Below are 24,696 nucleotides of genomic sequence, written 5' to 3'. Positions count from 1 at the left end.
CAGTGCTGGATAAACCCAGATCCTTGCTACTCATTTTCTTCTTTTCTAGACTCCATGAGGACCACCACATATCATATCATTTTTTTTAAATGTTTATTTATTTATTTTGAGACAGGGATAGAGAGTGAGTAGGGAAGGGGCAGAGAGAGAGAGGGAGAGAGAGAATCCAAAGCAGGCTTTGCACTGGGGCTCGATCCCACCAACCATGGGGCTCGATCCTGCCAACCGTGAGATCAGGACCTGAGCTGAAACCAAGAGTTGGACGCTTAATCAACTGAACCACCAGGTGCCCCAATGCAGAGAGGTTCGAGTTCAACCAGTTAAATCAGAGACTTCTAGAACAATAAGCCTGTACTAAACTTATATAACTAGTCACCCTGACTTGTCAGATGTCCCTAGCTAGGCTACAAAACACCTTAGCCTTTACAAAACCTCTTCCAAATATGCAGTCGTTTTCACCACTTTACCCCACTACAGCCCCCATGACCCCGAGTGCCTGAATCTTGCTCTTCCTCCTGGGTTCTCTATTTGAGTTAAATCACTGTGCTGAGACACTTGTGCATAGGCTTTCCATCATCTACTAAGAGCTGACTCTGCAAGCTTTCCTCAGAATGGCCCCATCTGCAAGTGGGTTGAAAATGCAACTTTTGGTATCATGTAGAGAATAGATCATTGCTGTGACTGGTTGAAACCTGACTGTTTCTTAGTTTCATCCTTGTGACAGATCCCACGACAGGTCACCTGCTCCTGCATATTTCCTTCCTCTTTCCTTACAATACACTTTCTTTGTTCTTCCCCCATCTTGGTCACCTGTCTCAAGAGTCAGCCCTCGAGGCAGCAGAACACACAGCAGGGGGGCCAAGGAGATTGCCCCTGGACAACACTTGCCAGAACATTCCAAGGATCCACACGAGGCCAAAGTCCCCTTTCTCATCCCCTGTGTACCACCTTAGTGAGAGAGACAGGGGGAGATGGAGAATCTCTGAGAGCCTGAGCTTTGCATTCTGAGGGATCCAGGAAATTTCTGGATGGAGCGTTTTACATTACTCAGCTGGGCTCAACTTAAACCAGATTGGACACTTAATTAGTTTGTTTTCTCACTTCCTAGCATATAAGCATTCAGGAGAGAAAAACTAATTAGTAATGAACCAAATTAATTTACGGGATTTTTCCTGCACAACCAATTTGGAGTGTGAGTTGCATTTTTTTTTTTCTAAAACGCTCAAAATTTGCATTTCTTTTCAAGGAGTCCACAGCACCTCTGAGAGCAAAGACTCCTACTCTATATTCATAGCTTCAGAAATACCAATCACTTCTGATTTTACATCTTGGCAAAATCTGTATTCTCAGTCCTTGTGTATAATTTATATACTGAAACTACCAGCAAGGCACCTTAGCGGAGATGGTCCGTAAGCAATCTCAATCTCGGTGAATGCCTGCTGGACCCTGTCCTGTCTTCTCTCCCTAACTGCCAGTTCCAGTTTTACCTTGCCCTTGCTCTCATGAACATGACATTTCTACATCCCAGTGTCCCGTGCTCACAGAGTCAAAGGCACCTCTGTCTCCCCCCTTTCTCATTCGTCCCAAGCTGCATCCAGTGCCAGGTGGGTCTAGGTTTTACCCCTTACTTCTCCATTCCCATTTTTACATTACTACTACACATCAAGATAATGCCCACCAACGTACAAGTTTCTGCTCATGAGTTCAGCATCTATACTCTTCGGTCCCTCTCCAGCACTCTCAGGTCATGCTTACTGAAGCTGTAATTTCATTATATCTTTTCTCTGCTCGAGGCTTGCCTTTTTCTTGACCTGGACATGCCAGGAACCCCAGGTCTTCATTTCAGTTGCTTGGTGCTCCTCTGCAAAGATGTTCCTGGAGTCCTCAATCCATTTTTTTAAGCCCAAGTCATCCTCTCGACTCCCTCACCCAAGCCTCTCCCCTTGCCTACTCCTCCTCCTCGATCCATATCTCAACTAATCACACCAAGAGCTTCCTGGTCGTCAATGTAGAGTTATCAGTCTTCTCTGCCTCTTCCTCCTCTCACATCCCCAAATGCAACAGATCACGAGATCATGGGGGATTCTCTTACCAAATGCCCTGAGGATATCACAGCGTTTATACATATATCTTTCAATTCCAGCTCCTGTCATTGCTCCTGGCTCTCATCGCTCAGCTTTCCAGTTTATCCTTCATGATGTCTAGAGACTCGTCTTCCTCAATGATATATCTTATCATGTCACTTTCTTGCCCAAAACATTTTGTCCTTCCCATCCAGTAAAGTCCAAGAATTCTTAGCACGACATGGCAGGTACAGTATTATCTTGCCCCGTCCCTACCCGACAGCCTCTTCTTCAACTGTGTTCCCCTCAACACCCCATGGTCCACTCTCCCACACTAGGGTTGTCAGACTTAGCAAAATAATAATAATAATAATAAATACAAATACAGAATGCCCACTTAGACAGCAACGCCTGAAAATATTTATACAAAAATTTTGTTTATATGAAATTCAGATTTGACTGGGTGTCTTTCACTTACCTTGTGACACTGTCCCATACAGTCTTCTCCAAATATGCCCCACATTTACAAACCCATGCGATCTCATCTGTAATGGTGGTTCTTTTCAAGTGGAATTCTTTGCCCTTATCTCCTATCCATCCTATGGATCTCGTACCAATAGAAGAGATCCAGCTCCTCTCCCTCCTGGGGCATAGACCTCATCTAAAGCTCTGCAGTGGGGTAAACCTGAGTCCCCTCTCCTTTTTCTTAAGGTGCCCTTTATTAAAGAGAGAAAGTTTTGTGATGTAGCTCAAGGGGATATGAGTGGGAGGCAGAAATGTTTGTCTAGTATGATAATGCCAAGTTAACTCACTTTTCAAAAAAAAAAAAAGAGTAAAAATTTCATCATAAAAGGGACTCCGATTTCTTTGGGAGAGGCATGGCAGAGAAAGAATTCTTCTAGTGCCAAGCTTTGTTTGTTTGGAAATAGGGAAATAGTGGAATCCCTGTCCACCTTGCCTGGGGTGGGGGTGGAAAAGAAGCCAGCAAACCTTGAGATGAAACCCATCTTTTCTTGTGAAAAAACATGGGCATTCTATGGCTAAGGCTGCTAAATTTGTGAGACACCAGAAGGACCTGAGGAGACTGAGATTTGATCAAGGAGGAATGGGATCAACAGATGGGGAAGGGAGAGTGGACCTGAGGGGAAGTAGAGGGGAAGACATTAGGCACTGGAAGACCCTCTGAAGTCCTGGGACAGCCCTGATTGAGGCCAGCTTCCTCCCCATCTGTTCTTAGCTTGAACAGTCTGAGGACAATTGCAGAAATCTCTTCAGGGACGGAATCCAGTACATGTTCACTTTCAGGCAAAGTTGATGAGTGCCCCCCCCCTTCCTGGTCACAGGCTGACAAGCCACCTGTTCAAGGTGGGCTACTGGGGTTACTCGGAGCATCTCCATACAGACAGTGACCCAGCAGGAAAAAGGGTTAGTTTGGTCTTAGCTTGAAATTGCCTCCAAGAATGTCTTCTTACCTAAACGTGCCTACTACATCCACTCATTCTTCCAGGACTAGATAAATGTCACCTTTTCTGTGTCTTCCCTAACCACGACAATCCCTTGCACAAACTAGCAAGGCATTCTTCATAGATTTAAAACTCTCAACTTCTCAGGGTGCCTGAGTGGCTCAGTTGGTTAAGCAGCCGACTCTTGATTTCAGATCAGGTCGTGATCTCATGGTTTGTGAGTTCAAGGCCCACATCGGGCTCCAAACTGACAGTGTAGAGGCTACTTGGGATTCTCTTTCTGTCCCTCCCTCCCTCTCTCTTTCTCAAAATAAATAAATGAACTAAACCCTCCCCCCCATAAAAAAAACTTCTCATCTTCTCTACTCTCTAGTAGTGAAGGTAAATTCATATGGACCTGGATTAAGTCTAGTCCATTCATCCTTTTATCCTAAGCACTGGGTGCTATCTTATGCATAATAAATGTTGAATATTCATTGGATGAATGAGTGAATTTATTCTGATTTTTATTATAGCTATTTGTCTTTTCTCCTACTTGAAAAATATGCTGTCTCTTGTTCTCCTCCCCACCTTCCCTGCACTTAAGACACTTTGGTGTATGTGCCCATTGTCAGCTTTTGGTAGTATTTAATCAATTGAATTAGGATCTGAAGGTAGTTTATAAAAATGATTAGTTTGATTCTAAACATATAAGTGATGTCACATGAGGTGATGATATTACCTTGAAGACAATACAAGATGATGGGGCGCCTGGGTGGCTCAGTCAGTTAAGCGGCCGACTTCGGCTCAGGTCATGATCTCACGGTCAGTGAGTTCAAGCCCCGCGTCAGGCTCTGTGCTGACAGCTCAGAGCCTGGAGCCTGTTTCAGATTCTGTGTCTCCCTCTCTCTGACCCTCCCCCATTCATACTCTGTCTCTCTCTGTCTCAAAAATAAATAAACGTTAAAAAAAAAATTAAAAAAAAAAAGACAATTACAAGATCCTGCTGTACAAGTGTAATGTTCAATGTACTGGAAAAGGTTGCAGCACTGATTTTTACAAAATACTATTTCTTAATTATCATGTAGGTAAACATCTGCCTTGTCCATGCCTGAATGGTTGAAAATTCTGGATTGGTGGGTTTACATTAATGAGGTTCCATTGAATTCAAGAGACTTGAGCAATGTGGAATTAATTGTAGCTGCCAAAAGATATTCTTAAAATTACATCGGTGTGTACAAAACTCTACTAATTATAAAAGCTTCAGGAACAGCCAAATATTCCCTAGGTCATTTACCTCTTCATAGCCTTCCTGGTTTGAAAAATTATTTTGGCCCATCCAAATTAAATACTCTCCAGTAAGATCATGGTATGCGTATGTTACATTAGTGTGCATGCTATATTGCTAAATCAATATGTGTTTTGCTCAAGGTCCTTTTCTCCTGTTTTCAGATATTTTAACTTAAGAAGAAATAGCCAAGCCTGGTAAACTTGCACAGAAGATTGAATTTTATTTATTTATTTATTTATTTATTTATTTATTTCTAGAGAAAGAGCACAAGCAAGTGAGGGACAGAGACAGAGGGAGAGGGTGAGAGAGTGTGGAACCCCACACGGGGCTCAAGCTCCCCCAATGTGAGGCTTGAACCCATGAACTGTGGTGAGATCATGACCTGGGCCAAAGTCAAGAGGTGGATACCCAACCAGCTGAGCCACCCAGGCATCCCTAGCCCCAGCTATTTTTTCAAGTGATGTCGAGTGTCGAGTCCATCTCCAAAAACAGCAAACTTATCTCTGCATCGTTTAAAAATTATTAGGCTTTGAAGTATCTTCAACAGCATTGTAATAATTCTTCTTTAATTTTTCGCATTGGGTACTTCCAAGGAGGGAGAGAAGAAGATAGGGAGAAAAAAGAGGCAACCTCAGAGTCAGTCACTGAGGTGGAAATCTTCACCTACCTATGGCTCATGGCTCTTCAGACAACAGTAGAAAGACATGCCTTTCCATAGGGCTCAGGAATCCTTAAAATACAGAAACCTTCACGGTATCAGTGCCATGACTTAACTTCCAAAAAGAATTTCTTGTTTTCCATAACAGTTATTTGAGAACATCATCATCATCACTATCATTATTGATCTTACTAATAATAACTAATATTAAGTGAACACTTCCCCCAGAGAGTGTTTAAAATATTCCAGGTGCAGAGAACTAAGCATTTTGCTTGAGTTATCTCATCTAATCCTCTCAGCCCACCCGGTTTTATTGTTTGTTTGTTTTTTCCCACTTGTTGATGAGAACATTAGTAGGGTTAAGGAAACTGCCCAGGGCCCCACTGTAAGTGAGATACCTTGGAGTAAAGCCCAGGTCTGTCTGAACAAAGATTCTGTGCTCATAACCTTTACATTTTAAGAGCTCAGCAGCAAGTTACCCCATCTCTATGCCATTTAGGGAATGATGAGGGGCACTGGATTGGTTAAGAGTTCAGATACTTTGGGGGCGCCTGGGTGGTTCAGTTGGTTGAGCGTCCGACTTCAGCTCAGGTCATGATCTCACAGTTCATGGGTTCGAGCCCTGTGTCAGGCTCTGTGCTGACAGCTCAGAGCCTGGAGCCTGCTTCGGATTCTGTGTCTCCTTCTCTCTCTGTTCCTCCCCTGCTCATGCTCTGTCTCTTTCTCTCTCACAAATAAAGATTTAAAAAAAAATTTTTTTAATTAAAAAAAAAAGACTTCAGATACTTTGACATGCAGTCAGAATTAGGAGGCAGAGGGGTGGAGGTCCAGTACCCAAGACTAGATTATCTTTAAGAGTAAAACAAACACGGGCACCTGGGTGGCTCAGATGGCTGAGTGTCTGACCTCAGCTCAGATCATGATCTCACAGTTCATGGGTTTGAGCCTCACATCAGGCTCTGTGCTGACAGCTCAGAGGCTGGAGCCTACTTCACATTCTGTGTCTCTCTCTCTGCCCCTCCCCTCTTGTGCCCTCTCTCTCTCAAAACTAAATAAATAAACATCAATAAAATAAAATAAAACAAAACCAACCAACGAACAAAAAAACACTGTGTAAATGATTTCTCTTTTTTTTTCTTTTCTTTTTTTTTTTTTTTTTTTTTAGAATTGTTAGTTCTAGTTCATTGAGTAAACAAAGGTTTTTAGGTGTTAAAAAAGAATATGCCAGAAACAGGCTTACTAAAATTAGTTTATACACTGCGGTATTTCAAAAATAATTTTACAGAGCAAGTCAGAAAAAGGTGCCCTCTCACTTTTTACTAAAACCCAATATATGAAAATTCTTCATCTAGCTTGGATCACAGAGTTTCGGAATATTTCATTATTCTGCACACGTCCTACAAAAATAATTATACTTGCCACAACAAGCAATATTAAGGAGCTCTGTGTTTGTGAAGAATTCTGTTTGACTTCTTTTAAATAAACCAAAGAAGAAAAAAGAAAACCACTCTCGAAGTACCTCTGTTGCACATTTACTTTTTTGTGACTTAAACTTGAGTAAACAAAATAAAACATGGAGGGAAAAAAAAAACCTCACAAACATGTTTGGTTACCATTGTTTTTATAATACAAGTACTGACTGGAATTGTTAGCTAAACATACCTACAGATCCACATTTTGCTATTTCTAGTAGCAGAAAAGTTTCCTTATAACTTATCACCTGAAATGAATTGCTGATAGAGTTTTTCGAAGTTATACAATTTATTTAGTTTCCTAATACAGAATTTCAGATGGCTTCAAACACCAATAGCTGAAAGGTTCTGGGGAAGAATCAGTTTACAGAAGTGCCACCTAGATATTATTGTTAAGATACGCATTCTCAGGATCCAGTAACATTAACAAACAGGCAAGAATAAACTATTTGCACATTATGTTCTGGTATTAACGCTTAGCTGCCAAAGATAATCACATGGGAACAGGGTCCTTTTCTGAAAAATTCTTTGACACATAGAGGATTCTTTGAAAAAGAACAGATGCGCAAATGTGACACCTTATTCATTAATCATGGCAAAAAAATAAAACAGAATAAAGCATAAACCAAGATTTTTACACCAAAGACACATGGCTATACTTTTTTTTGCTCTTGAAAGTCACTATCAAAACAGGTAAATCATTTGGAGATCAAGGGGAATCTGCTAGTCCTTCCATATGATGAGTTTTTTGCTGTGAATGCTCATCTGGAGTTTCACGCTCCAAGACCATGGCATAGGTTAAAAGTCTAACGACAATGTGCTCTGGGTAACGTAACTTCTTGGATAAGCCTAGTTTTAAATTCCATGCTATGAAAGATTATATCCACTGGGATATAAGCTCCATGAGGTCACAGATTTTTTTTTTTTAACCTTTTCTTCACTGATGTAGCCCTGACATCTAAGATACTTGGCCCTTTTGGTACTTACTAAATATTCTGGGAATGATAGCAATGCCCCAATATATTTAGGCTCTCATAACAGAATCTATGCGGAACATACTAAAATCAAGGTCTCATTGAGGCATCAGCTTGGTCTTAAAGCCATGGGCACTGAAAGGCCACAAAATTTTGCATAAACCAGAGCTTTGTCCAAATAGCAAGTTATGTGTCCCAGAGCATTTACTCCATTTTCTGTGTAACTTGCCTACTCCATGGGCAATGATAGGAAGTGGGAAATGTGAAAGGCCCACATAATCCACTTCAGGAAGGACATCAAAATTTCTTCCCCATCTCAGCCCATCACTTAATAAGATAACATCACTGGAACCAGGAACATCTCACCTCTCAGCTCACAAGTCCGTATACCCTAGCCTGTCATGCCCAGGGCATTTTGGAAAAAGGTATAGAGGCTCAATTTGTTCTTTTCTTTCATTCCCTGTTCCTCCACTGCTAGAACTTTCTAAGAAATTCTATAGAATTTGACAAGGATCCAAGAAATATTTGGCCTGGCCCAGAATTTGGGGCAGAAACCTTTATTTCTCAGAGACATCAGTTCAGATGTAATATCTTTCAGAAGCCTACCCCAATTCTTTGTAAGCTAGTTTAGCCCGCGAATCTCATTTGACATCGAACCTGTCCCAGAGCACCAAATTATATTGAAATCATCAGTGCGTTGCTGCTTCTCCCACTAAACTGTAAGCTTCCTCAGAGGCCATGTCTTATTGAGCCCTCGCATTTGTCATGGTGGCACAGCGCCTAAAAACAGTAGGTGCCCAGTCAGTGCTTCCTGAATTCCATACCTGTCGCAACTATCATCTTGAAAGACTGTATGATGAAGATGGAATATTGTTGCTGGAAACGTTCCTCTCCTACAATCGAAGGCACTCTTTGGAAAACATAGCTCGATATTCTGTTTCAGAGAGGATGCCATTTCCGTTTTAAGAAACTTGTCCACAATCTCATGATGCACCAGAGTTGGTCAGGACCTTGGTTCCAGGTTCCAGAAATCCAAATAGAGTACTTTTATAATGATAATATGTCTCATAGAGCCCCCAGATAGGAGCAGAATGTGGCTAAACTTTGAGAATACACATAATGGGGACTCAGACCATCAGGAAACTCGAGTCTGGTCTCTGTTCTTCTCTGACCAGCATTTTTTGCTTTTCTGGACCACATGGAGCAAAACATGACTGCAATATCTTCAAAATGTACATTTTTTATGCGCCAAGAACCCCAAAAGATTAACTTCTGTTCTGGTTCCTGGTCCTACCGGGAATGACTCCAAATTGCTCACCTTCGTGAAGCGCTTACCTTAAACCAACCAAGTGCAGCTGCTGGTGGGGTTCAAAAATATGGCCAGGCTGTTGGGCAGACAATCTCATAGGCGTCCACCACACTTTCAAATTCATTAGTTTCTAAGAAAAACATAATCAAAATGGACTATTTCAAATGTATCAATGGTCATCTCTATAAAATATAAAGTCTTCAAAGCAATAATCTGCAAATTTATTTTTCGTAATTCATGGTACCACTAAAAAATTTCCAAAGAAATAAGATTGCTTTGTTTTAAAAATAAACTTATTTTATTATGTGATAATGTTGACAGTTTACATAAACAACACCATTTAGAACATGCAAAACAATTATAAAATTACATTTTAAAAAGATACGAAAATCTTTGAAGTTCTTTCTTGATATGGGACCTACTAAATTTCAAGAGACACCATTTACATTTTAGAATCAAAACAAAATTCCTAAGCCTGGGTTGGCTTAAGAGAGTCCATTGGTCAACCAGCAACAATTCAGGGTAGGAACCTTTATAGCACTGTGTTTTTGTTTTTAAATACTATTAACAAGCATTTGTTTCAAGCACTTTGGCATCAAAGAACACCGAGAAAAAGCAAGGGCATAAATGAGCCCAAAAGACTTTTGAGAATAAAGCATATGCAACATGAATCAGTTGGATATAATCCTGTTTCAAGGATGGCTATTAAGTCGGAAGAAAAATTGACTTAGAAGATGATTAGTTGTTTGGCTTAGTTCTTAATACATTTGAGCTATTTCTGTGAAGGCAGCCTCATTCTCAAAACACAATGTGTGATAGAAGGTGATACACAACTTCACCTTTTGTCTGAATTCTCCACTTCACTTTGTGTATGAAGTCTACACTGCAAAGAAAAATTTGAAAAGATTCTGGAAAAAAAGAAGCTGCTTGGCTAACATCACAACAGCCAAAGTACAGCAATTTGGGGACATCTTCTATTGGTTTTCATAAATTACCCACCCGATCAATGTAGAAAGTTTCAGTTTCTATGGAATATTGGCTAAATGGAGATTTAGCTTTTTCAGTGTTTTTTTTCTTTTTAATTGCTTTTATATATATAGAAAGAGAGAGAAAGAGTGCAAGCTGGGGAGAAGGGCTGAGGGAGAGAGAGAGAGAGAGAGAGAGAGAGAGAGAGAGAGAGAGAATCTCAAGCAGGCTCCATGCTCAGTGTGGAGCCTGACATGGGGCTTGATCCCACAACCTTGGGATCATGACCTGAGCTGAAATCAAGACTCAAAAGCTCATTGTCTGAGCCACTTAGGTGCCCCTAGCTTTTTCAATTTTAAAAGAGTCTTTATTAAATATGCTATGGAGTTGAAGGAACATCTGGCGAGATGGTCCCAAGTAGTAGATTCTTATGGTCGTGATTTCATTGTAACAACATCCACCTGAGAGCCATCAGGAAGAAGAAAAATGAGGATATGGTCACGAGCCGTGTCTGCTGGGCTCTGCTGTGCTATCACTGACCACTGCTCTGGAATAAACAACCTCTCCCAGTGCTATCATTTATCCCTTAGTGAGTGCAAACACTTACCTGTTTATTTTTTATTTTCCATCGTTATTCATTACCCTAGCTATGGGGAAAACCTGTTTGCTTTACTAATGTAGGAATTTATTCATGTCAATGAGAATTTACAAAAGAGCAAAGAAACATAATAGAGGTCAATGCTATAGAAAACACGATGGTATCAGTAATATAAATCCAGGACTCTGCCTTCTGAGTGTCTGCAGAAAAATAGCCCCGGCATCTCAGAGTCTTGGCAAAACACAGTTTAGTATAAAGTCCTGAGCTATATTAGTGAGTTAAGCTGCACCCACTCAGATCAACAAAAATGACAGTTAAGAACACAAACTGAAATTGGGTAAATCTCGGCTCCAATTCTAGCTCCACCAATTCCGAACTGTATAAATCAGGGTTATATTATTTAACTTTTTTGTGTCTGTTTCCACATGTGGGAAATGAGGATCATGATAGATGTCTCATAGGTTCTTGAAAGGCTTAGAAGAAATGATATACTTGAAACTCTTGGCCCATGGTAAGTGCTGGATAAATGGCAGCTTTATGATTAATCCAATTCCTAAAATCTAAACTCCTTTTCACTTCTATTTTTTATTCGACTAGTAATCCTGGTAACAAAACTTGAAGTGGAAGTTTATTAAAATGTCTGAAGTGAGCGCTTTTTCCCAATTCCGAAACAATACTGAAATTACCTATTATTACAAAAATAGTAAAAAACACAGACTAACATTACAAACAAAAAGTAAATACATTATTTAAAATTCATTTCTCCTGACTGTTTTCCTGAGACACATTCTGTCCATTTTCGAATGAGCAAGGCATTTTGCAGCTTGCACCAGCCTGGAGTGAACCTCATGGCCTGGAGAAATAAGGGAAAAGAGAGCACGCTAGTTAAAAGAAAAAAAAAAATCTAGAGCCAATAGTTTTGTTTTCCATTCATTAATGATTAGCGTCATCCTGTAATAACTTAGGGGAACATACGATTTCTCGATAAGCATTTACTATACCCCACACACCCACTGGGTGTTTGGTGGGGGGGGGGGGAAGGAGATGCTTTACGCTGCTGGCAGAGCTAGGGAAAGTCACTGCTCTCTCTTGCTGGCTATGAACAAGGAAGCATGTGGCTCCCATTGCTACTGCCATGACTTAAGGGGAACCGGCCAAGGATGAAGCCAACTCTTCGGTGAGCGAGCAGAAAAACAGAAATAACGTTTCCCCGTGTGGGAGCCTCTCGTTCACCGAAGTGTGCAGAGTACCGTTCCTCCGGACTGCCAGTTCACATGAGCCAACACATTTCCTTCATTTGAAATCCTTTCGATTGGGTTTGACGCTATCACAGCCAAACTACCCTAGCCGATTGTACGAGCCCTGATCCATTTGCCCCCTTGGAGCCATTCTTTGTCCTGCTCTGAGCTCCCGGGGGGGCTGACACATCACAAGGGCCCCCTTGTCCCCTGGATCCTCATTGGGTTTGGCTAATGGGAGGCTCCTGCTGAAGATCTGAAGCAGGTGGTGAGACAGTTTGGGAAGTTTTTTTCTTCATTTGCTCCTCTTCCTTGTTGAGGTTCCGGCAGTGACTACTTCTAACCGCAGGTACAGCTCCTACAGAGTATAGGCCCTCTGGTGGCCAGCCTCTCAGTGCCAAGGTAACCTTCCCGGGCCCTTCCAGGCAGGGGAGGGGAGCAGCCTCCTGCCAATGTTAGGCTCCAGGAGCCTTGAAGTTCCTGTGGGTCCCTCAACCCTGCCCTCCCAGTCCCTCAATAAATCTTGTTGTTCGATCCTGCTGGGATCCTAACTGATGTAACGTTGAAAGGGCTTAGAACAGCGTTTGGCCTATGGTAAATGCTATGTAATTGTGGTTATGATTAAAACGTAGCTATTATTTTTTTTCTTCAGTGTGAGATATTTAAGCTACAATACCTCTTCCTTGTGCCCAAAAGCAAGGAAGAAAAAAATATAAAGTCACCACCACAACCATGTACAATTAGAAAGCAGGTTGATTTCAGTAAACTAGAAAAAGTGTATAAAAGTCCTCTTTCTGCATGCCTGTCAATGTGGTAACATGCAAAAGAAAGATATGAGAGTCTTTCATTTGGCTTCAGATTCTATGAAAAAAATCAATTTACTTTCAGATGTTTCTAAGCATAATTAAATTCGAATCATTGATTTACTACATAAAGTTAAGCCCAATCTCACCTGGTAACTGTCACTTGAATAGTTTCTTGCCTACCAAATTTTTCATACTTACCATTAAGCAATACTAGTTTCTTGAATATCTTCATTTATTGGAGTTATATCTTTACCAAGAGTTTCCATTTCTTCTTCCTTCTTTCTTCTTTTGCGACGCCTCCGAAGAGGGCTTGGAAGATAAGGTGTTAGAAGTTAGTATGGACCTGTTAATTCATATGAACACAAAATTAACCATCAAGAGGGCCTCTGATCTTATTTCTAGATGGTTAAAAATTTGTAGGTTCATTTTTTTCTTAACTATTTTAAGTTCTCTTTTAACCTGTCTCTTTTTCTAGGCTCCCATGATAGCCACAGTAGGCAAAAGTGTGAATAGAGTTACCAAAATAGAAAGAATAGGGTACCTGGCTGTTGATGGAGCTTGGTTAGCACAAGAAAAATGTTCAGGACACGTCATTTTACAAAACAGACTAATAAGCATTGTGTAGTATGTGAATAAGGAATAACACAAATTGGAAACAGATATAAGAAAACCAAGAGGGTGAAGATAGCCTCAGGATTTGTTAATTAAGCTTATAGATACATTAAAAAATGTGTTAGATCCTCTGGGTTATAGTCCAATTTCTTAAAGTATAATGCAAAATTGATGTCATAATTAATTTTCTCAGATCTGTCCAAATCTGCTGTTATAAAAGCTCTTTTTTTTTTTTGCCATTTGGAAGGTAAAAAAATTTTTTAAATACCCTGCAATTTTATAGCTACAAGGAATCTTACAGATTACCTGGCTTAATCTTTCTGTTTTACAAAAAATAAAATTCAAATTTAAAGATGTTAGGAAATTTGTCCAGGGTCCCAAAGATATTGAATAGCAGAGTTGGGATAAAAATCCAAGACTCTAGAGTCCTAGTAGCTACGCTGAAGTTTTTCTGTGAAGAAAGGAGTCACAGGACACCCTCTTTGGTGTGCCCAGTAGCCCAAAAGTAAAGGGAGAAGTTCAGGAGGCTCAACTAGCTTCGCAAGACAAGAACACAGCATGTTAAAAAAAGTCTTTTTAGCATACTGTGTCGGAGTCGTTAAAAAAAGTCTTTTTAGCATACTGTGTCGGAGTCCCCGACTGATACAAATTTTGATAGCTTCACGAAAGAAACTAACTTAAGTGTATCAAAACACTGTCTCAGAGAAAAAAATCAAGGTGTTTCTTGATTTCCAAAGTTGTGGTACATCATGAAAAGTAAAAATAAGAAAACCAGTGCAATCATCTTTTGTAAATAAAATCCATTATTTTACAGTGGCCAAGGGGGGAAAAAATGTTTTTGTGTGTTTATCTCTACCTTCCTAAGTTACTGGGTCATGATACAATGTAAGGTAATAAAAGTCTTAGTTTGCCTGCTAACAAACCCACATAAAACATGATTGACTTTAAGACTACATAGCTGGCTTTTTTTATTAAGATGTAGTTGAAACATAACATTGGATTAATTTCAGGTGTACAATGATTACATATATATATATATATATACACACACATATATATATACACAAATACATATTACATATATGGCAAAATGATCAACACAGTAAGCTTAGTTAACATCTGTCAGCACACACAGCTACAAAATTTTTCTTCTTGTGATGAGAACTTTTAAGATCTACTCTCTTAGCAACTTTCAAATATACAATACAGTGTTGTTAGCTACAGTCGCCATGCGGCACATGACATCCCTAGGACCTATTTATCTTATCCTCCAGCTGGAAGTTTGTACCTTTGATCACCTTCATACTTTTTGCCCTTCTTCTTCTTCTTCTTCTTCTTCTTCTTCTTCTTTTTTTAATGAAGAGTTTTATACATATTTTATTTTTAAAAAATGTTTTTAATGTCTGTTTATTTTTTGAGACGGAGAGAGACAGAGCATGAACAGGGGAAGATCAGAGAGAGAGAGAGAGAGGGAGACACAAAATCTGAAGCAGGTTCCAGGCTCTGAGCTGTCAGCACAGAGCCTGACACAGGGCTCGAACCCACAAACTGCGAGATCACAACCTGAGCCGAAGTTGGATGCTTAACCGACTGAGCCACCCAGGCGCCCCCACATTTTATTTTCAATGATAATAATTATGCTCAGTAAAATGACAAACGCCGTATATCATGTGTTTCATTGTAAGTAGACACTTCGCTGTAAGTGATTTATTTCAATCATAACAAAAAGGAAAGAAGAAAGATTGGAAGGAGGGAAAGAAGGCAAGAAGAAAAGAAATCGCAAAATAAAAATTTCTCAGATTTCCTTAAAATGATACTAAAAAAAAAAATACTTACTGACAGCATGTGCAGACACCGACCACCAAGATGATAAAAATCACCATAACTACTATCAGACAAATCACCAAAATCTGCCCTCTATCTCCTCTGAGGTAAAACAAGTCAACTCGCTCACATCTTGCCCCAGTGTAGCCTTCATCACAGCTGTGAAAATAAAACAACAAGGGAAACCGTGCAAGACTTTTAAGAACCTCTACTATTTCTTTTTTTGAAGGAACTAACACTGTTGTCATTTACTGGAATTAATAAAGGGCTCAGTTCCTTTAAAAAAAAATTTTTTTTTTTCAAATAAAGCTGGAAAGCGCTGTGTTCACAAGTAATTTCACTTTCTTTGCTTCGCTGAAAGCCTGTCATCACTTGAACATTCGCAACATGGCTAATTTAAACAAACAGAGGCAATCACAATTTACTAAAACTTACTTTAAAATTTTAGATTCTGAGTTGGAAAGAGAGGAGATGGCAAAAATCCCTCCGTGGTGCCCCCAGGCGCTTAAATACCGCCATGACAAGGAACTCAAAATCCCCACGACCGCCCATGTCATTGGAAGGCAGTCAATGTGCCCAAGTCCTCCTGCTCCAAACTGTTAGAAATTATACTGTTTCATGTGATCACACGCGGTAACGTGTGTGAAAGTTCATAGACCGATAGCCTATGAACTACATAGAAAGCTCCGTAAATGTTCTTCCACGGGATTCCTTTCTCTCTCTTAACTGCCACCCACCAGTTCTGATTCTTCTGCTCACAGTGGCCACAGATTACGTGATGCTCTTCACCCCTCCAACTAAAACCCCCTCAAAACACAATAGGTCTTGTCCTCTCCAGCTCCTTTATTTGATGCTCAGAGGCCCATTTTCAGACGTGCATACCGTTCCCTCCACTGTCCTGTAAATGGCCCCTTTCTCTGCGGCCCTCATAAAGCGCAGTGGCCACAAGTCAAGGAATCTCCAAGAGTGACTTTCACTCTCCTCCATCTCTCAACATTTTATCGATACAGCCTTAGGATTTACCCCAACCCGGCAGATTCCCGTTGTCCAAGACAAGGCTTGTCTGAGCAACACTCAGCTAAAGGCTCAGTGATTTGGGGACTATCCACAGTATTCTCTGAATCCCATTAGACGCTTAAAAGGTACGTAAGAAGTTTGAGGACGCTGCAAAACTGAAATCATATGTTGTAACATCAGTACCTTTGCATTAGCAAATATCTTCCCTTTTTTCTCCTCAGACTCATTCAAAACAAAAGAGATAGTGGTCATATACATAATTGCTTAAATCCCCAAAAGATGAAATCCTGTTTCTTAAAAAGATTTCTGTGTTATCTCGGTTGTTTATTTATTTAGTTATTGTTTTATTTCGTTCTCTTTTTTTTTGTTTTTGCAAGAAAGGATCTACTGCCAGATCATTTTCTGGTTCGTGTTTGACAAGAGCAGTGCAGTTAATTCCCACAAAGCCTATCCTGCACAAGGAAGGAGATCCCATAATGCCAACATTATCGCTGATATCATGCTTGAGACAACAGCACGAAGAAACATCTGGCGTGGTCACATCCATACAGAAAGGTGACGATCAGTGCAAGCTGTAGAGAAACGATACCTGATGGCGTCTATTGCAAGAAAACCCCCACATACGTGAGGAAAATTCCTTCCTGGCAAGGTCAAAATAACAGGAAGAGAGCTTAGAAAGATCTTGAAACATCAAAAATCTCTTGCACATAGAACTGGAACTGGTGGGGAGAATCACTTTTTATTGCGTGTGTGGGAGGGAGATTTTTTTTTTTAAAGAGTTTTTTTTTTTTTTTTTTTTAAGGTCATAATGAAAATCTTACCAATATATAGAGTCTCTTCCAATTAGCTTAAGGGCTTCTCTAACACATTTACTAAATCTGGCATTTTTAAACAATAAATTTGCCCATAAAATACACAGAAATTACTTGCTGCTCTTTTAGAATGTTTTTTGTCTTTTTTTTTTTTTTTTTTAATTATTATTATGGCTCTGGGTTCAGTGGTGTAGCCGTGCTTTAATTGAATTTCTCAGTAAGCAGGATTTCCTGCAAAAGCTATAACCCAATGAGGCCAGGCCAGAAGGCCAACCTTTGCACAGGCAGTTACCATGGCTCTCATGTTATTTCACTTCTCATCAAACCAATAACATGTCAGCTAATGGTCATTTCAATGGGAAAAGAAGAGGCAAAGACTCCAAGATCCTAGCAGATGTTTATGAAATGCTGAGTAGCTGAATACATCAGTTTTTATTTAGTGAACATCTTATAGCATTTAAAATCACTTTTAAAGACACCCATGACCCTTCAGGATTCTGAAAAATCAGAGTTAGGATCACTGTCCTGAAATAATCACCAGACACGGTTGTAAGGGATTTGTAACTATTAAGTCAACTGATCCTTCCAACAACCTCTGAGGTAGGTGTCGTTATTAACCCATTTGGAAGGTGGAGAAACTGAGAGTATAGAGAAATTCAGATTCAAACTGTTTGACTCTCAAGTTGATGCCCCAAGCACATGAAATACTGCTTAAATGAACTGTACCACATAGATACGTGAAGATATGTATCTGGAAAGAAATCATTCCCATTCCAAGAAAATACTAAGAAGACTAAGGGGATTTGAGTTATTTGAGATGCACACTTTTTTTTTTTTTAATGTAAAAGCAGGAGTCCACAAACTCCTGTAATTCCAAGCAAAAGGAGATACTTGTGCTTTTCCAAGCTAGCGGAGTCACCAATGGCAACACAGCTTTGCCCGAATCTGTGCTATGACCAGTCACCTAAAAGGTCAGGCCCAGGTCACATACACCCTGCTCCTCAGCAGTACAATTTATGGAACACCTACTCTGTGCTGGGTACGACAGAAAGTATTTTTGCTTAATGAATTCTCCTGCTTTATTTTCAACACTTAAGAAGGAGATATTATTACCCCCTTTTACAGATGATAAAACTGAGGCTCGGGAAGGGTAACTGACCTGTTGTTAGCAGTTCTTCTGGTACAAACAAAACCTTAACTTGGGTCTACCTGGCTTCAAAATCTGTGTGCTGGCTTCTCTGCTCTTCTCCTTGCTATTGATTCTGCACCATTTAACCACGAAGAAGCTGTTCCTGGCTCAGAGTAAGGCCTTGGTGTTGTCAGCGTAGCATTCGATGCGCCATGCTAGAGGGACTTCTTCATTTATTCACCACTCATTTCCTGAGCACCTATTAAAATTCTGACACTGCACTTGGCACTGGGACACAAAAACGAATACGCCCCGAGACCCGCCTCTGGGTGCTCGCAGACACGGAAGGGACACTCACAGGGACCAACAGCTATGCTCCAGAGGAAAAGAGCTTTCATGGAAGGGAGACTAAATCTCAGAGACAGGACGTCTAACACACCTGAGTGTGTGTCTGAGAAGAGGGAAGTCAGTGCAGGGATCCAGGAGGAGCTGCGGTCTGAGCTGCATCCAAAACATCAGTGCGAATAAGCTTTCCAGACTAGCAGAGCTTGTGTGATAAACCGTGGAAAGGAATGTGGGATTTCAGAGGAACAGCTGGGAATATGGTGAGAGATGTGGCTAGAAAGGTAAGCCGGAATCAGAGGAGCTGTGGAGACCATGGAAATGAGTCTTAACCTCACACTGAAGGGGACAAGCTGTGTATCGATCTTAGGCAGGGAGATTACATATTGCGGTTTTCATTTTAGAAGGCAGCAGGATTAAAGGACAATAAATCTGCAGACGTAGGGACAAGTTAGATAAATGTACTGGGTTAAAGGGCATTAATATTTTCAAAACACAATATATTCTTCTAAGCCAGTGAGCAATTAGAGGAAATTAAAAAAAAAAAAACTCTATTCTTTCCCAACACACAGCATACACACACACACGTTTCCCTTATTTCCTTACATTAGCAATTCTTATCCTCTCAAAGTATTATCCAGTATATTTATTTTTAAATTAAATTTAATTATAATTAAATTTTTATGAAGTCCATGACCCTTAAATGTTCCACTAAATTAGGGTTCCGAATCACTGTTTTGAGACACTTATGAAAACAAATGTATACCAAGGGAACGACACATAAAAACATAAACATTCTACAAACTTTAAGTCAAAATTATAAACAATCACCCTGCTCATCTTTCAGAAAAGGTCTCAGAGAACACCTAGATATCTCTTCAGATATCCTAGAAGGATATCTCTTTAGAAGAAAATAGAGGATATCCTCTCTAGATATCCTAGAAGGATATCTCTTTAGAAGAAAATAAATATTTTGTAAGTGCAAAAAAGTTGTTTGTGCCTGAATAAAAACTAAACTTGGAATCAGTCTACTAAGAGGCAGAAAGAGCACTTTTCTTCCAATTCCCTTCTGTAATAAACAGGCTTTGCAAATAAATCTCTGCTTATAAGCAGGACTAATTTCCTTGTACTTAATTGACACCTGCAAAAGTAACTTTTAACTTGGCAGAAAATCCTTCATATTTACATTAACTGCAAACCACCTAACACATTCCAGAAGAATTTGCTTCCATTCAAACCACCTGGGAGATGAATGGAGCTGAAAAGCATCCTTAACACTGGACAGAAAGTTCTGCTTGCTTGCGTAAGGCAGCAGAGGACACAGCCTGGGAGCTGATCTGGGTTCTCGCAGGCTCCTATTTCAGAAGGAAAGTGTGTGTCAGTTTCTCCATAAGTGGCTGCAGAAAGGGTCCCTAAACAAATGGCCGAGGGCAGGACCAGGGGAGCTGTGTCCTGACACAGAGGACTCGGTTAGCTCAGACTTCCCGGCGCTGTCAAGTCCACGGCCAGCACTGCTCTGCAGCCCTCTGCCTGCTGGCTCAGGGGTCCACTTACACGCAGGAGGGCGTCTGCTCGGCCACCACGAAGCGACATCTCCCTTTGATGCAGTAGTGCTTGTATTGCTTGGGGCACCGAGAGAAGTGGCCTTTCCGCTTCGATTGCATGGTGGTAGCTGACAAATGAGAAAAAGCCCAATAAATCAACTCACTTTAGATACACATTTATTTCTACGTGGAATCATATTCCCCTCTTTGCTGCAGGTTTTTCAATAGGAGATACTCCTATAGAGTATCCCTTTCTTTCAACACTGGGATAAAAGCCAGACTTTTGTGGTCCCCAAATAGCTCTATCAATAGGGTAATGGGGATCTTGGTGGGAATGTTTCATATTTAATTTTTTTTAATGTTTATTTATTATTGAGAGACAGAGAGAGACAGAGCATGAGCATGGGAGGGGCACAGAGAGAGGGAGACACAGAATCCGAAGCAGGCTCCAGGCTCTGAGCTGTCAGCACAGAGCCCGACACGGGGCTCGAACCCACCAACTGTGAGATCATGAGATGAGCCGAAGTCGGATGCTTAACCAACTGAGCCACCCTGATGCCCTGGGAATGTTTCATATTTTAACAAAGATTGGTGCCCAACATACCTCTTAGAAACCTTGGTGTTGTTTAAAGGGGGAAGCATAGTTTTTGTGAGAGAAGGCTATTCTTTCTGTGAAGGTTATCGGAGCCATGGGGCACATGGCATTAAAAAAAAGAAAAGGCCTTTTTTCCCCTTCCCTTCCTTTCCCTTCCCTTCCCTTCCCTTAAACATGCATGTAGCAGTAACCAAGTGCTAGATACTGGTCATCTTCTCTCTCTCTCTCTCTCTCTCTCTCTCTCTATATATATATATATATACACACACACACATATATATGTAACTATCATAACTATAACTATATATATCATATATAGTACTTATATATATATATCTACTATATATAGTACTACTATATATAGTTATAATAGTTATATACATAATAGTTAATATATAGTAACTTATTTAATGCTCGTAACAGCCTTGTGAGGTAAGCATCATTCTTATCTGCTATTTATGGATGAACAAAGCACAACACATGGAGGCTAAGTCATCTTCCAAGATCACACAGCTAGGAAGTGTCGAACTGAGACTCAGACCCAACAGGTCTTGCCCCGGAGTCCATGCTCTTGAGCTCTCCACTCTGGCACTCTGCCAAGTCAGCCGTTCAGCAGGTAGCTGTCATCTGCTCTCAGCCTGATGCATCCAGAAGTCACGCTTGCCTAATAGGAGATTCTCCTTCTCATTTAACCCCTCAATGGTTTCTCTTGCTCTAAAGAAAGAGGAAGATACTGGAAGCCTCATATCCCGGATTTTGATCCTGCTCTGACTTCCTTGTCTTACCATTTAGAGTTTTCATTGCCTAATTTTTCAACTAGGGAGGGTGATATGTAAGTTTCTCCCATCCGTGCATGTAGAAGGTTTTAATAAGTAACGGTTGACAAGAGTAACGGTACAGAAATACTGACTTGCTGTTTCCTGTGCTGATTCACACCGGACATGTGCCCACACCCAGAGCCAACAGCTAACTAGCCAGCTCCAGCCCAGGGTTGGACTTTTTCACATTCATGCTATGACCAACAGCTTACAGACTCAGCCACCTGTGAAGTCAGAAGGACCGTGATGTTCACTTCAGAAGGGCATTTCACACTCACCTGGCATCTGAGTGATATTAATAGTAATGACTGCTAAACTTCTTAATTAGTATTATAAAAAGAGCACAAAAAATCCCCAGGGCAACCAGAGGGAGGAATTGCCAAGAACTTCAGATGATCTATACACAGCAAATTCTCGCAATGCCAGGTCACAAAGTTTCAATTCCCACAATGCCAGGTCACAAAGCTTCAGGGGGTGGCAGGATGTTGCTGAGGAACTGGCTGACCTGGTTTTGGATGGTGACTTGATTACCAGCTAGGCTGACAGCTTCTACACGCCAGACATTTGCTCCCACGCATACCGGTCAATGGGACTCTTACCGAAATTTCTTCCGGAAATAACTCCAAAGTGTCTCAAAAACAAAGATCTGTAGGTTTTGGCAAATAAATGTATTGGCCAACTTTCATGTCTACTTTCTATTTCCAGAGCCCTGTAGTGAGCACTGGAAAACATCAAAAGAATGAAGCATATCTTGTCTATCTAAATTAGAACAATAGAACAACAACAACAAAAAAAGGCAACAAAATAAGCAACCAACCCGTAAAAACAACCATAGTAACAGCAAAGATAGTTGTGGCACACTGGAAACAGGGGAAGGAAAGAACATCAGATGAGGAAGGAAAAATCGTGTCTTATTTTCAGCTCTGCCTCTCCTTCGCTGGATGGGTCCGGGCAAGCTTATGAAGCTGTCTGAGCCTCAGTTTCCTCACCTGTACCCTGAAGATGATAGCATCTACCTCAAAGGGCTGTTGAGGAACTCAAATAAAGAGTGCATGCACAAGTTCTTAGCAGAGTACCCTGCACAATAAAGTCCTCAGTAAATGAGTTGATTCTAGAATCTTCAAGATCTTAGCAATTCCAAGAGAAATGTTGTATCATTACAAAGAGCACTTATTTAATTAAAGAAAAAGTTCTGGGAAATGGTTTTTGTTTTTTTGTTTTTTTTGCTTGTTTGTTTTAGGAGGAGGTAAGCAATCTATTCAGCTATGGAGAATGCTAGGAGCAAAAACTCAAGGTCAGGAACATGCAAGCCTCATCATGTGGGGAGTGGGAGGCAGATTTAATGGAAATGGAGGGGAACAGCCAAGGGGGTCTGTGAATGGAAGTTAGAGTCATCAAATGGCAGTAGGCTGAAGTGTTTACATTTGAACTACAAGGCAAAGGAGAGCTGAAGACGGTTCTCGTGAATTAAATTAAATGGTATATGTAAAAACGACACTTTTCAGTGTATTAGGTAGGAATCTGCAGGCTGAGTTAGAGTAGGAAGATGCCAAGAGCAAGGAGAAAACCAAGGCATGCCTGAGCCATGCAAATATATGTGATGTGGGCCTGTGGGAGGGGAACCGAGGTCAAGGAGATGAATTTAAGAAGCAGTAAGACTTAGTCACGGATCTGCTGTGATCCAGGAAGGTCCTTCCTACTTTGCAAAGCATACCTGACTTTAAATATAAGCCATATGGCTCCGTATCCTGAGCTTTACTAATTTCTCTAGGGGTTATGTCCCTTTAAATGTAGCTGCCCTTTTAATAAACATCATACAGAGCATGATCCCAAAAAGTGCCTTAACCGGCAGCTGCTGGGTGCAGGGATTTGACCAGCCTCAGCCCATCCAAGCAGCACAGATCCATGCCAGGGAAATGGTTGCCAGGCACTGTTCGGATCATTCCCAGAGCTCTCTCCTTTGCCAAATAAACATGATCTTAAATATTCCCAGCATTATTTGGATTTGAAAACCCTTCCATGCCACCACGCAGAAAATGTCCAGTGATTTCTCTATGGAACTTTAAAACATGGAAAAAAAAAATAATACATCACACATACTGCCCCCTCCCCAAAACAGATGGGATCATCTCAGTTCTCTGATGGAAATGAGAAGGCTTATCAGCATACCCTCTTTCAAAATGCACCTAAAATTCCAGTTGCTTTCGTCTAATATTCATCAAGGTCACATTATCTGAAAATTGAACAACTGTGAAATCTAACATTTTCTGCCTATCATGAGACCCGATGACATAGGGCAGAGGATGGCAAAATCTGTCCTTCCATTCCAGAGATGCTTATCAAGAAGGAAAAGTTAATCCTATGACAAAAGAATGATTAGTCCCACGTATTGTGTTTCTCTGTTGAGGAGTGAATCGCCTGGTCCGGAAAATGCGACATGAAAATTCCCCTGATAATGGGGGTGCTGGAACTTAGTTGTTCTCCCCCCCCCCCGCCCCCGCCACCCTTACTCTTTTCTAACCCCTGTTTCCAAAACCAAAGCATTCTCTGGGATTGAGTCTTTCCCACAAAATCGCACTGGAAAACTACACCCACTAGCAGGCCAGGTTGCAACACGTTCTCCTAAGTGAATGGGCCCCACATTACTTGTGGGGTAATGTATCTCAATCTCTTCTTGAGATGCCATATTCCAAAGATGCTAAAGCCAGTTAAATAAGGAAATACTAGGGTTACTGCAGATAGATGTACGTCAAAACCTAATTCTAAGCGAGAGCGTCTTTCTTCCATCATATGGGCAGACAGACAAGAAGTGGTCATCTTTCTTGAATCCTATGAATAGTTCGATGAGACGTGAGATTCTCTTGGGCCAAACTAAATTGGAGGAATATAGCACACACTCAAATGACTTGGTTTAAATGTGGAATTTTCCTCAGATGGATGAATGGTTTGATTAAACAGTATGGCTCTCTAGTCTTTCTTGTACATAACTCTTATTCTCAAACCAAAACAGGCCTTGTGATGCTTTTCTGCTTAAAACCCCTCAGAATTGGGGCACCTGTGTGGCTCTGTCCGTTAAATGCCCAACTCTGGATTTTGGCTCAGGTCACGATCTCACAGTTTGTGAATTTGAGCCTTGCATCTAGCTCTGTGCTGATGGCACGGAGCCTTCTTGGGATTTTCTCTTTA

General features: G+C 40.7%; 1 protein-coding gene across 1 annotated transcript in view; it reads right to left on the bottom strand.

Annotated features, from left to right (window-relative positions):
• Positions 1-13,017: 13,017 nt before the first annotated feature.
• BTC (betacellulin) overlaps positions 13,018-24,696 on the bottom strand; it is a 42,632-nt gene continuing 30,953 nt past the window's right edge. Inside the window, exons 3-5 of the mRNA XM_007086978.3 lie at positions 20,108-20,225; positions 15,266-15,412; positions 13,018-13,126 (exon numbers count right to left, since the gene is read on the bottom strand). Of these exons, the coding sequence (XP_007087040.2) occupies positions 13,018-13,126; positions 15,266-15,412; positions 20,108-20,225 (374 nt within the window). The remainder of the gene's footprint in view (positions 13,127-15,265; positions 15,413-20,107; positions 20,226-24,696) is intronic.

This window comes from Panthera tigris, chromosome B1 (assembly GCF_018350195.1).
Source record: "Panthera tigris isolate Pti1 chromosome B1, P.tigris_Pti1_mat1.1, whole genome shotgun sequence".
Taxonomy (NCBI): domain Eukaryota; kingdom Metazoa; phylum Chordata; class Mammalia; order Carnivora; family Felidae; genus Panthera; species Panthera tigris.
The sequence above is the reverse complement of the archived record's forward strand: the minus strand, read 5'-3'. Positions and strand labels throughout refer to the sequence as shown.